The sequence below is a fragment of the Artemia franciscana genome, chromosome 10 (assembly GCF_032884065.1).
Source record: "Artemia franciscana chromosome 10, ASM3288406v1, whole genome shotgun sequence".
Lineage (NCBI taxonomy): Eukaryota > Metazoa > Arthropoda > Branchiopoda > Anostraca > Artemiidae > Artemia > Artemia franciscana.
Genome location: NC_088872.1, coordinates 29960827 through 29975302, shown reverse-complemented (window position 1 = coordinate 29975302; position 14476 = coordinate 29960827). Strand labels below are relative to the sequence as shown.

Below are 14476 nucleotides of genomic sequence, written 5' to 3'. Positions count from 1 at the left end.
CTTGTTGGAATTGTTTGCTTTTTAAAGTTATAATATAAATGACTGTCAAGATGATTAATAAAAAAGCTCTGTTTTATTGTCACAAACTTTTAAAGTCATATTTATTTCCCATTTTTACGTCTGTTAATAGGGGTTCCCTTCGTCCTGTCACTGTGTACAGATCTAAGCGTTTATCCCCAAGCCCTCTCTCGTCGAAAACCCTGCCTTGGAAAATACCCCCTTGCGGAAAATATGGTTTTCCAAATTGAAATATTTTATTTGGGTTCTGCTATTTTTAATTTTGCTGAGAATTACTAAGGAAAGTCGAAAAGAGGAATTTTTGTGTAAGTCTTGCCCCCCTCCATGCAAAATTTTTTTTTTCATGGGAGCCGCCTCCCCCCCCCCCTTCAGAAAAGTCCCACGCGAAAAATGTCCGTATGTTTCCCAATAACAAATACTATCTGTAAGCAATGGAAAAATTACAAAACTTTAAAAAAGGTGCTTAAACTTCTGCAACGGGCTTCTTTGATTGTTTGTAGCTACGGAGAGAGGGAAATATCTGAAAGGGTGTATTTTAATGCCAAAACATCCCAATTCTCATTGACCCTTCGGATAAATACCTTCTCGAATTAGCTTTAGTGAAGAGACGTGAGGATGATGGAGGTAGAATTAGTTATATTCACCAATGATTTCTAGTCTTTTTTATAAGTCGAAAGTGATTGGACAGCAACTAACCACAAGGAATATTTTTCGGAAAAAATTCTTCACGGGGAGTTATTTTACAGGGAAGAAGTTATTTTATGCGATGTGGTATTTCCCGGAGGAATTTTCCACAGGTGTTTTTCCTGGGGGCTGGTTGCCCTCCAATCCCTTTTGAAAAGGGTACTGAAACTTTCAACTTTCAATCGAACAATAAAACGTGATTAATAAACGTGATTTACAAAAAAAAATAAACCACTGTCCCGGGGTAAGGGCTGTAGTTTATTGCAAGTTATCCATTGTCAATATTTAAAGATTTTATAGAAGGGATGGTCGTACAAACTTTGGAGGAGGCTTATTCGATTGGAAATATAAATTTCAACTTCAATTTTGAAAAATCAATGGTAATCAGAGGACAATCAGCCTCTCCCTCTTAAACGCTATTTCACCCCAAATGCATCCGATTGAAATAAAAAAAACTCTTATAAAATAGTCTAAAGGTCAAATATCCATGCCTCTGGGGTTAACCGCCCCATCAGCAGCTCCTGGAGCAAGGACTGTAAGTTGAGCTAGTTTTTCAATGTTAATACATAAGATTTTTAGGGGAAATATTTTCGTATGAACTTGGGGGAGGGTGCTCATTCGATTGGAAAGCAAAAGTTACTGTGCGCTTTTTAAGAGTTAAAAGTGATTTTAGTGCTTCCACCCACATCATCTTTTTTCCCTAAATACATCTGATCAATAATCTTGAGATGAGCACATTATTTAAAACACATCAAAGGTTAAATAACTTTGGCTCCAGGGTTCGCAACCCCTTGCCCCTGGTGCAAGGGCTGTAAGTTATGCAAGTTGCTTATTGTTATGCATACAAGGTATTTTTTTTTTATCAGGACAAGAGGGCATGTTTGATCCTATAATTAAAAAACAAGGACGGAGCATTAAGGCCAAACCTTAGGGAAATGTCATGAAGAATGCCAAACACAATCAAAGACATTTTTTCCGTTATTGATTGCGGAAAGGAAATACCAGCAATATCAACAGTGGCTGATGGTATTAGCTGTCACACCGTTTGGAAAATATTTACGAGCATCTTCAACTAAATCAAGAGGTACTCCGTACATCTGATTTTACAAGACGATGTATCTGCAATTCGTCGAGAACAGCTGAGGGTATAAACTTGAGGGTATGAAGTTTCAACTTTCTGGGCATGTTGAAGGAATGTTGAAAAAAAAGCTGGAGTACAACCAGTCCTCCTCTCATATCCTTTTTAGCTGCAATCTCCTCAAAGACATAGATCAAAATGTGTTATCTAGTTTCACAAAGTTTAAACACATATATTTATTACCTAACGTCCAGAAAGGTCTGATTCATCTGAAAAAAAGAGAAAAAAATCAGCTTTAATGGTTTGTGACATCAAATCTTCTATTTTTTGCAAAAATAAAAAAAGCTTTTTTATGAATGATCTTGACAAGTGTTTATATCTTGATTTTAAGAAAGAAACACATCCAACAAGGTTGAATACGTAAGAATTCTAACTTGTGTTTTACCCAATTATATTGCAACAAAATTTTAAAATACTGAAAAACTGAGTTCAGTGGTTCAGTTGTGCGATGGTTTAGCTACACGAGGGTTCAGTTGCATGGGGGCTCAGTTGCACAGTGGTTCAATTCCATGGTGGTTCAGTTACGCGGGAGTTCACTTAAATGGGGTTGAGGTGCTTGAGGGTTTAGTTGCATGAGGGTGTAGTTAAATGGGATTCAGTTGGCTGGTGGCTCAGTTGCTTGTGGTTTAGTTACACGGTGGTTCAGTTATACGCACATCATAGTTTCTTTGCCTATGTATTTGCCGGAAAAGGACCTTTTTACAAGCTTCCCTGTGTGTGTTTGTAAAACTAAAAAAAGGACCAAAATTAAATTTTTTAAAGCAAAGTTTTCGTCTCGTGCCATTTTGAAGAGTTCAGGCTTCTTTTCAGCATTCTCCTAAATATGTTCTTTCTTACTATAAAATATCATGATTTTGAATCTGAATAATAGCTACAATTTCCAAATCAGTATTCACTGAAATGTCTTTTTCACAAGACAGTTTCTTCAAAGACTATTTTTATTTTTCGTTACCATGGACTTTTGTTAATTCTTTACTATGCTGTAGCTGTCACTGCGACTGTATTATGAGGCTCTTATACTTTTGCAGGTAATTGAGCAGAAATGGGCGGTCAACCGTGAACATCTTATGCTGGAGAAAGTACTAGGGGAAGGTGAATTTGGAAAAGTAATGCAAGCTAGATTGCTGACCGATAAAGGTTACTTTTTATCCTCTTTCTTTCTTGTTCATTAAACTGAAACGACAATTTTTTTCAATGGAAAATAAAAAGCGATCTAAGACCTGAAATAAAAAAATTCCGTATTTGAGGGAGGCTGCTCCCCCTTAAACCCCACTCCTTGCAGTACAATATATACAACTTATATATACAACTTATTATAGTACTTTACTGATAGAATTTATGAACGCTACAATTTTACTAATTGTACTTGTAAATATTTTATTTACTGATTGCATTTTGAAACATTTGCACATACACTTTTGTTGTTTAAAACAAATGCACCGCAATTAGATTTTCCATTTCTGAGGCCTTACAAAAGCTTCCTTTTATCCTATTCCAAGTACCCTTGCTAGAGAAATCGTCCTTAGAGCATTGGGGGTAATAATTAAACATAGTCGTACAGAGTTGAGGGTTAAGGAAGGGGTATGACATATGGGAAATAGTTCCTGATCATTTCAAGTTTAAATATTGCTTTGTAATTTCATTTGTAGAAACATGGTTTTTAGTGCTCAAGATATCTTAAGTACGATAAGGTATACTACCCCTTCAAACCGCAGCCCTTAATTCATAGCTCATTTAATGTGTTTGCTTTTGGAAACAAAGCATAATTTTCAACAATAAACTATTGTCTCTATCATAAGAGGGGAGCTTTCTCCCCCTCAGCATCCATCCTGCACGCTTAATCCTATATTTCATCCACGTCTGTATTGGCCAACACCCTAATAGACGGTGCGCAGTTCTATAAAACTCAACAGTTATTAGTTTTTGCGGATAAACAGTATTAAGGACGATTGGTGTACTGTACACCAGGTTTGCAACTATGACAACAATTCTGTATAAATAAGAGCAGTGTTCTCCACCGTTTTAATACATTTGGCAATAGGAAATGAACTCTTCTACCCCCTCCAACCGTCTGAAGTTGTTTAATGAACTTCCAGTATGGACTTGAATACCCCAGTGACCGTGGACTCTACCTTTTAAATGCATGTGACAACAACCTTGACGAGAATTTAACGCTTTTAATTGATGGGTAATGAATTCTTTTTATGTTGTTGACACCCAGATGCTATAATCCTCACGGGCCACTCCAAACTAGAAATCTTATTGAGAATTCACCACTTAAACTAAGGACCAACCAGGCTAGCCTCAGGGCAAACCAAACTAGAACAATTATTTAAAAATTCCTATCTTATGATATATTTCAAATTTAATTCTCTTTTTAAAACTCGTTATTAAGATGAAGTAATTGCATATCAAATGTGTTTGTTTAGATTTTTCTTATCCAGCTCAAGAGGGGATTCCCCCCCTATGAAATCATAATATGAAACATATGACTTAGAGATTCATTCAAAAATTTCCCCTCCTCTGCCATTTAAGTTATGGAATAAATGTATTCTATCTGCTCCTCTTTTTCTAGTATATTCTTTCATCTTCTGTACATTTTCTCATCCCACCCCTGTGTCCCTCCTGCGACTATTATAAATATTTATATTACTAATTGTGATTTAAGTTTATTCTTGTTCAGTGCAATTTTGTTTCAAGCAAAAGGTTCATATTCATATTCATACGTATACAATCGTCTCATCAACATTCAAAGCTAATCGGTCACGCAATAGTACCAAGAAAGCTAGTAGATTGTTAGATTATACTTCTATGGCCGCTATAGCAACTACCCGTAAGGCACTCTTGAGGATCAATGAACACTGTCAAGGCTGTTCCCTAAGGCACTCTTGATTATAAATGAACTCTATCAAGGCCATTCCCTAAGGCGCTCTTGAGGCGTTCTTGTTTTTCAACTTCTGTAAGCTGACATTTAACTAGGACAAGCCTCAGGTATCCTACCTGTAGTATAGACAACCTATATTGCCCAAATATGGAGTGCAATTTGTGGTATAGGCTTGCTGTAGTGCCCAAATAAGGTGTGTCTTCTGTAGATAGAATACTAACACTAGGTATATAAGAAAGGCGATAAGAGTAAGTGTGGTAATTATAGAAGCATTAGCGTAGTTTCTACAATTAGCAAATTATTTAGTATGATGATACTTTTTAGACTTAGAGATGATGTAGAAAATTTTTTAAGAGAAGAACAGTAGGATTTTAAGAAGGATAAAGGATGTTTTGACCAAATTTAACCGTTAGGTTAGTAACTGAAAATGCCTGAGTCACCAAACACCTTTAGTCCTCGTATTATAGGTTATGAGCAAGCATTGATACTGCTGATAGAAAAGCCATAGCAAAGATATCCTTGTATGGTATGCTATACCAGACAAATACGTTAAAGTGATTAGTACTATGTATGAAAATAATACTGCTGCGGTAAAGGTAGGACACAAGGTCAGTATCTTGTTTCGTATGGAATTAGGAGTTAAGCAGGGTTGTGTTCTATCCCCATTTATATGGAACATTTTGATGGACATTCTCTTAAGGAGCACAGCAAAGGCGAAGGAAGAACATAGAATCAAGTGGACAAGTAAAACCTTCCTGGACTTAGTTTATGCTGATGATTTAAGCATTCTAGTTGAAAGTGTGTGCAAAATGAATGAACTTCTAGAGGCTTTCCGAGTTCAGGGTGCTAGAATAGGTTTAAGAATTAATTTTAAGAAGACTAAGTCACTGAGGCTAGGAATAAGTAAAGATAAGAATTTGACGCTGGTCAACGAAAAGTTTGATCAAGTGGACTGCCACACTTACCTAGTTAGTACTGTTAGTAAGGACAGTGGGTGATGTGAAGATGTTAAAAGTATAATAGCCAATACCCAGGGTGTTTTTCCCAGCTAAAAAAAGCTTGGAAGAATAGGAAGACAAGTCTGCGAACCAGGATTAGAATATTGGAGACCACAGTGATGACAGTGGTGAAGTATGGTTCAGAAGCATGGGTGCTCCGAAAAACGGAGGAAGATTTGCCTGATATTTCCCAAAGAAATTGCCTATGGATTGTTTTGGGTATTTCAAACAGTAGGCTCTACGAAAAGTGTGGTTTCATCCTGAGTTGATTTCTTGCTTCTAAAATTTTAAAAATTTTTAATTTGCTATTAGCAATGGTGAGCAAGTTTAAAATTGATATATTTTATTGATATAGAATCAGCATGAATAATAGCTTTGGCTGTTATATAAATTATAGTCGAAACTTCTATTGTTTAATTTTGGTTCCAATCGACAAGGATTACTCTTTGCTTATAGTTTGCCGCTACAGAATGTTCTCAAGGCTCTCTTAAATTTGGAGGAGTCGACTAATCTTCTTAACCCTTTTATTTTATTTAAGTTTTAATATTCATATAGCAATGATTCGAGAATGATAATCATCCCTGAGAAAATGCACTCTTCGAAATATTTGCTAGAAGTGGAGTCTGAACTATCAAAAATTAATTTTATGGTCATCACTTCTAGGGTTTTTAAGGCGAATTTTCGAACAAATCTTTTCTTTAGAGGGGTTATCCCCATGGATCAGAACCTGAGATGGGGGCCAGAGGAGCAATGTCCCTTAGAAACAGGAAGACATTTAACAATGTCAATAAACAAGAGAACAAGATACATTTCCATTTAACTATCAATGGAAATAAGATCATTGATAGCACTTGCTCCCCCAGGAAATTTCCCTGTGCCACTCATGATGACCCCTCTTCTCCTCTGCAGCTTTTGTGCCGGAAAACTTGTCAATACAATTGTTACACAGAAAAAGAATGTATTCAATAGTAGGAGCACTATCACCTTGGAGTAATCATATTATAGGCGTTTTAACAATATTTCTGAGAATCAAGGATGATTAGAGATTAAGTTTTATCCCTCCCCTTCAAACCTCCTTCTACATTTATCTAGAAAAATTCAATGACCATTTTTTTAAATACTCACGAACTGTAAGGAAATTCGGAAGAAAAGCATGACTTCTAAGGCTTCAGCACACTCCCTCCTAGCCACTTACATAAAGATCCACTAACCCTCCTCGATAATCCCTGATGCTTAATTAAACAGCACTGTACATAATTTTATCTAGGCTCAAATAAATCAACTTGGTTAAATGAAGGTTTACAATAAATATATATCTTAATCGTTTATTTTGTAGCATGGACTACTTGATTCCTTAGGTACGAATGTGCCACCTTGTGGTATTTCTGCATCTGAAATGACAAAGCTCAATGTACACTTTTCGATAATTTTTAAACTTTGGCTGCCCTAGAATTTTCATTTTATAGCAATTTTGCCCTCTTTAGGGCAATGTTTTGTATTACAAAATCTCAGAAAAAACCATTTGGTGTAACATAATCTTTTGGCCACTTGAGAAGGCTGCTAGAACTTCCAACTTATTTTGTAATGAGCCTTCTTCTGGGTTTTAGAACCATTGGTTCTATATGGTCATCGCTGGAAATAAAAGCAATAAATAAACGAGTATGTTTCCCCAATCTTTTGGAAAAGTGCAAAATTTTGGGTTTTTGTAGATAGAAGCTTTGAGCCTCTACAATACCGATCTCTGAAGGCTGAATTTGGTGGCATACTTTCATCATCACCATGATCCTCACCCTTTTGAGGGTGTTTTTCCCCTTTGTCAAAATTCAGGCAAATTTTCTCAGGCTTGTAACTTTAAGCGGGTAAGCTTAAACTTATTGAATTTTATTTGGAATCACCATAAAAATCCAATTCTTTTTGATGTGCTTATTATTATTAAAGTTCCTTTACTTAGAGTCTTGATTACAATTAGCGCGAGTCACTCCTTACTTGAGGTTCCTTAAGACAAACTGTTTGAAAAACTGGAATCCTCACAAGAGTTTTCGCAGATATTATTATTGTGATAGTAAGAGCCGCAACTACATCCTTCCTGGCTGAAAATATAATGGTAAAAGTGAATTTCCTCAATACAATGTTTGCTTTTAACTGTTTGGCTCCAAACTCATCAAAAACGCAAATCATGACATTTTGGAACTTCAAATGTCAAATCATGATTTGATCATGGAAATGTCAAATCATGACATTTCAAACATTGGAAACAGTCAGAATAGAAGAGATCTTTGATCAAAACAAGATTGAATGGGTTAGATCATCTAGATATCTTAGGATCATTATTGATGAGATGTTGTCTTTTTGCAAATATTCTGACGCACTAAACTTAACCAAGATTTGGACTACCTTAACAGACTAAATATATGTTCCTTTTCCTCATTCTTAAATTCTTGTATCATTGCTCACTTAATTATATTTTAAACATCGTCGTTTAATTTATATTAGCGCATTTATGGCTTACTTTCAGCCCGTACCAGATAATCTGGAATAAGGTAGTAAGAATTCTAGGCTTTTGTATTCCTTGCCCCAAAAAGCTTCAAAATTTACCGGAAACCAAATTCCGCTTTTATTTCTTGATATGACTAATCTCAAACAACTTAAAGAATTAGAAATAGCAATATGACATTATGATATTCAATCTCCAACAAACAATTTCCATGATACGACTATTGCTGTGGTTTCCGTTTCTTCTGTCCATGTTAGCTCCAAGAAGTTTCATCTTCCTCTGCTTAAAACAAAGATGGCTAGATTTTCACTCAGGTAACAGATCCCTATAGTTGCAAGTAAATTTAATCTCGGTGAAATAATTCCAAATAATCATTCGTCAATGAAACAAAGATTGTGTATAAGACTGTTCCTTGTCAGGATGTTGGGACTTACGAATTTTAGGCTTATGCCTTTATTTTAGATTGATTTTTATTCGCGCTGGTATGTTTTCTGCTCTTTCTGTTTTTTTACCTACTGCTGCTTGTTTTGACTTGTCTTTCTTTTTTGTCTGATGATGTTTTTGACATCGCGTTGCTTTCCAGTTACTAATGAATAAAGCTGAAGTATCAACCTCTTTTTTTTGTTGGCTGAATTTGTAATTTGGTTATAACTATTTGTATTGATAATAAAGAATTACTTATTACTTAATTTCATGAAGGTAACATTTACCCAGAGGATGGATATAGAAGCATATCAAAAAGCGATATAGAAGGGATTATTAAGATATCATTTTGAATAGAGAGCGCTCATCAATTCAAGATTTGATTTCCCTGTAGTTTTTAATTTTCATTTTCAATTTTTTCTTCTTTCTTTATACATAGATAAAGTAAGGAAATAGTGCATAAAAGTGCTGTTGCACTATTTATGCACTAATTTTGCTTGTTTCTGTCAAAAAACAAGTCACACCATGATTGCAAGTGGTGACTTTTTTTGCTTGTTTTTGTTTTTGTTTTTTTTTTTTGGTTTTTAGGGGAGTCTATTGATAATAAATTTGTTTTGTAGTTTCGAGAATGGCCACACAGGCCATAAGGCTTTTGTGCAAATTTTTCTTTTTTTGTATTTTTATTGTGTTTTTTAAATAAATTCTCTCTCTCTCTCTCTCTCTCTCTCTCTCTCTCTCTCTCTCTCTCTTTCTCTCTCTTTCTCTCTCTCTCTCTCTCTCTCTCTTTCTCTCTCTTTCTCTCTCTCTCTCTCAATACTATAATGACTGGAATAGAAAATATTTGTAATATATTTTGTTTTCAGTGACCGCCAATGACAAAGCAGGCTTTGTACTTCTAGATTTTGGGAATAAGGCAGTAGCAAACTCTTGTTTGTAGTGAAAATCATATCACCGTGAACAGGGTTGGAAAGAACTTAGAAAATTAAGCTGGATATTTAATATGCAATGATATTAATTTGCAGTAGAATTTTATTCTACTGCAGTTTTTATTTTTATTTTCAATGTTGTAATAATTGCAAAAGACAATTATTTTAATATAATTTGTTTTCAGTGAAGCGCCAATGACGTTGTAGGTTTTAGACTTTTACAGTTAGGGAAGACAGTACCCAAGTCCTTGTTTGTAGTGATTTTTGTTCGTTTTAAACTTGACATGAATATCCAATTTAAGTTTTACTATTTTTACAATTTATTTATTCATTTATGTGAGTACCTGTTGTATGTGTTGTTTGCTATAATTGTTTAAATCCTTATTCCAAAATAATTTTGTTTTATATATTCTGAAATTTAAGTATTTAAAAATACACGATAGCATTCCAGTGATATTATACATTGTATAAAAGGTTAATACCCTTACATTGTACCAAAGGTTATTACACCTAGTCTTTTCGAATGCAACCATAATAAAAAAAAATCCTGCATGTTAAAAACTGAAAAACGGATAATATACTGAATGAAACGAGAAAAAGAGATTCAATAAATGCAACATAGATTCGTAACTGTGATTTTTAAAATTATCTTATTTGTGACTTAGAAGGGAGAGGATCACTTGGATTTAACCATATTGAATGTATTTGTATATTGCCTAAACTAGTTTAGCATTTAACTTGACTGCTGTGTGAGAGAATTTGGCTACTGTTCCCTTCCTTAACTGTAAAAAGTCTTAAGCCTACTGCGTCACTGTCACTCTTCTGAAAACGAATTGTATTGCTAATATTTTCTTTTGTATTTCTTACAACACTGAATATAAGAAAAAATACAGAGAAGTAAAATCTTAAACTGATGAGCTTTTAGCAATTAATATTTCTAAATATCGTATATTCAGTTATATTTTATTGGTTCTTTCCAAGACTCTTCAAGACTCCTATAGTTATAGTGACCTTCTTTAAAAGCTGTTGCACCTGTGCAATACCGAGTCTTCTAAACTCTCCCGTGGTTCTAGAGGTATTCCCCCCAGAAAACTCCCCCCAGAAAATTCTTTCCTCAAAAGCTCCCTGAGTCAGATCTGCACCCAGTGAACAATTCTCCATGTGAATCCCTCCGGAAAACTCCCCGGGATAAATCCCCTCGTGAAAAATCCCTCTCCCCTATATGCATAATTCAGCAGCCGCATAGAAAGTACTACAAATACAAATAATATAAAAAATGAGTTTTGTTATATTCTACCAATGTTCCAAAGTCGGGCCAAGCGTCGGGCCATGGAGGGCCAAGGGTCTGCTTCCATAAGTTTTGGAATTAAATGCCTTTAATAGTTTTTGGGCAGAATTGACCCGTGGAGGGCCAAGGGTCAGCTTCCTTAAGCTTCAGAATAAAATATCGTTTATTTTTTGGGGGGGGGATTGGTCCATGGAGGGTCAGGGGTCAACTCCCATGAGTAATGGGATAAAATATTGTTAATATTGGGGGGGGGTATAAAGAGCCAGGGATCGCTTCTTGTAAGTTTGGAAAAAAATATCGATAATATTTTTTTATTCAGAGGGTAGCCTGGCCTGGGAAGGCCAGGGGCTCAGCTCCTATGAGTTTTGGAATACAATATCGTTAACAATTATGTGGGGAGGGATAGGGCCATGGAGGGTGAGGGGTCTGCTCCCATAAGTTTTGGGACAAAATATTGGTAATAATTGTTCGGGGAGGGAAGAGAGGTCGGACCTTGGAGGGCTTTGAGTCAATTCCCATAAGTTGTAGATTAAAATATCGTTAGCAATTTTTTGGGCAAGCGAGGTTATCGGGCCCTGGACAGCCAGGGGTCGTTTCCCATAAATTGTGGGATCAAATATATTTTCTTGAGGGGTAAGGTCGGATCTTGAAGTGTCAGGGGTCAATTTCCATAAGTTTTGGGATAAAATATCGTTAATAATTTTTGGGGGAGGAGATGGGATACGGGCCATGGAAGGCCAAGAGTCACCTCCCTTAAGTTTAGAAATTAAATGTCATTGATAAGTTTTTTTGGTGGGATCGGGCTATGGAGGGCCAGTGGTCAGCTTCCATAGATTTTGGAATATTATATCATTAATATTTTTTCAAAAAGGGAGGGGGTTGGACCATTGAGGGCAAGGGACAAGCTCCTATTAGTTTTGGAATAGAATAAGTTTCATAAGTTGTTTTTTGGGGCGAGGAATTGGTCATGGAAGGAGGGCCAGGGGTCAGCTTCCTTAAGCTTTGAAATAAATTATCTTTAATAAGTTTTGTTTGGTTGGGTGGGGGGTAGGAGGGTTCGGCTAATCTAATCTTCGCACTATTTTAAAAACCCTTCTGTAAAACCATTATATGATCCCGGTGCAAAACTTACAACACCTGCCCCCGGGCTCTGGGGGATTTCGTCAACCCCAGAGCTTTTTTATTTGATTTTCGAACTAGTTGTTACAAAATGGCTATCTTGGAATTTTATCGAAGTATTTAGGGGAAGAGAGCGTCGGAAAAAAGGACTACCTGCCCTACGATCACTTTTGACTCTTAAACTGGGCACTAGAACTTTGGATATCCAATCGAATTATCCCCTCCAAATTTTATCCCACCACCCCTTCCATATGAAGTGCCTTTAGTAGAAAAGAAATACATAACGAAACGTTGCATGGCCTTCCATATAAGGATTGAAAACACAATTTTTATATTTGAAAACAAAGATATAATTCAGAATACAATTCCCTTATATTCTTTATCTCAAATTACTCATTATTAAAAAGATCCTAGTTAGGGAAACTGAAACGTCGCAGTTTTTGACTTCCTTTACAAATATATTGATTTTCATTGGATATGTAATCGCAATGGCAAAAACGCAATGAGATATTGACGATTTTTCCAACAAGGCTAATATTGTTTTCTAGAAATTTTCTCATCTGTTATTGACAAAAATATTTTCTACTTGTAAATCATTTGTAATAAGTTTCCTTTGACATATTTCTATCTTTTCACAAAGGGCTAAAAATAGTAGCTGTGAAAATGGCAAAAGTTAATAGAGGTGGAGATGCAGAAACGGCTATACAGGATCTCTGGTCAGAATTTTCGCTCCTGAAAGATGTAGACCATCTTCACGTAATTCGACTTATTGGTGCCTGTTCGACTAATAATGAGCTTATGCTTGTCCTGGAATATGCAGAGCATGGATCCTTGAGGTACGCGTTAAATCAAACTTATAGGAATTTTTTTAGGAATTTAAGTTAACTTTGGTAAGAAACTGGTCTCTATCCAAATTTATTCAGAAGATAAATTAATACGATAAATAAAATTTGCTGATTTACTAAAAATTTAGTTTCCTTAAACTCTGTATTATTTTACATAACAAAAACAACTCAATTAAACTTGAAAATAAACCATATTTTCTTATATACATATGGCATGTCAGTCTTGTTCCTAGAAAAAGAACTTTTCAAATTAAAGCACTAAGTAGCGGTGAAAAAAATCATCCTATCGATAAGTGGGACTACCACTCCGATTCCAAGCCAATCGGGAGAAAATATTATTTGAACTTTTTTTTTCGCCCCGTTTTTCAGATGTCCGCAGTCTTTTATCTCATTGTTTTCCTGCATTGGCTTTATAAGGCTCAACCTGATTCTGTGCTATAAGACCAAAGAATTGATTGGCTATCTCAGAATTGTCAATCGATGGCCATTTTAGCCTCTTTTGAAGGAAACTCGTTGTTTGATTCCAAAAAAATGCCAGAAAGTACCACTTTTACGGGGCAAAATCTTTTTTGGTCCTGTAAAAAGGGCACTAGATATTTCGATTTCCATTCGAATGGCCTCTCTTCCATCTTCTAAGACCACTAATTCGAGACCATCACGACTTGTAACAAACACTCATCCGTGATCTTTTTTCTGGGAAAACAGATGCAAAATTCATTTTAGTAGATAGAAATTCTAAGCATACTGAAGTTCTAAATATAGTTATAAACATCTGACATACTGAATCTGATGGAGTGATTCTCCTTAAGACCGCTTAACTTTTTAGTGTTGTTTCCCTCCTTCTTCGAAAATCAGATAAATTTTCTTATGTTCTTAGCGTTTGATTGGTTATATTAAGCTTAATGAGTCTTATATGTTTGGAATCAGCATTAAAAATAAATATCTATTGATACATCCTTTGGTTTCAAAATTCCTTTCTTTAGAGTTTTTATTACTATTAGAGTGACTCATCACTTACAATTACCACGAAGCTATTGACATATGGCCTTATTGACTTTGCTAAAACTGAGCCTATGTAGGCTATATAATAGAAAGAATTCTGGACATCATTAGAGGCTGTTATCTTTTTCGACGATTTATAAAAGAAAAACTAAAATATGTTTTTTTTTTCTTTTTTTTGTAAATTTAATAATGCAAAATGAAACCTCTACCTACCTAATAACTCTAAAAGTAATATTGATGTTATTGGCAATAGCTTAGATCCAAAGTTATATGCAATGATGCTACAGGAATCAAGGTCTCCTCCATATCCCAAAGAAATGTGAAATGTTATGCATAAACGTTAATATGACTTACGTGATGAATAAAATATATATAAAAATGATTGTTATTTCTTGGTGAATTTGACCACCTCGGACGTGGTTCAACTTGCAATTTCCAGAAAAGGTGAGAACTGGCATATTTGATTTAGGATTCTAATCAACTTTATTAACCTTTCATCTTTGACGTAGGAATTACTTAAGAAAAAGCCGAACAGAAGCTGTAAGACATACAATTGAGCTGGATTATCCTGTTTCTCCAAGGGACATTCTCTGTTTTGCTTGGCAAATAAGCAAAGGGATGGCATATTTAGCGAGTATGAAGGTGGGATAAACTTAT

The 14476-nt window shown here is 35.3% G+C and overlaps 1 protein-coding gene across 3 annotated transcripts in view; it reads left to right on the top strand.

The window, feature by feature from the left end:
- Positions 1–14476, top strand: part of LOC136032049 (uncharacterized) — a 169433-nt gene that overhangs the window by 128381 nt on the left and 26576 nt on the right. For all 3 annotated transcript variants that reach the window (XM_065712152.1, XM_065712151.1, XM_065712153.1), the window contains 3 exons: positions 2869–2977; positions 12613–12808; positions 14329–14461. In XM_065712152.1, the coding sequence (XP_065568224.1) occupies positions 2869–2977; positions 12613–12808; positions 14329–14461 (438 nt within the window). The remainder of the gene's footprint in view (positions 1–2868; positions 2978–12612; positions 12809–14328; positions 14462–14476) is intronic.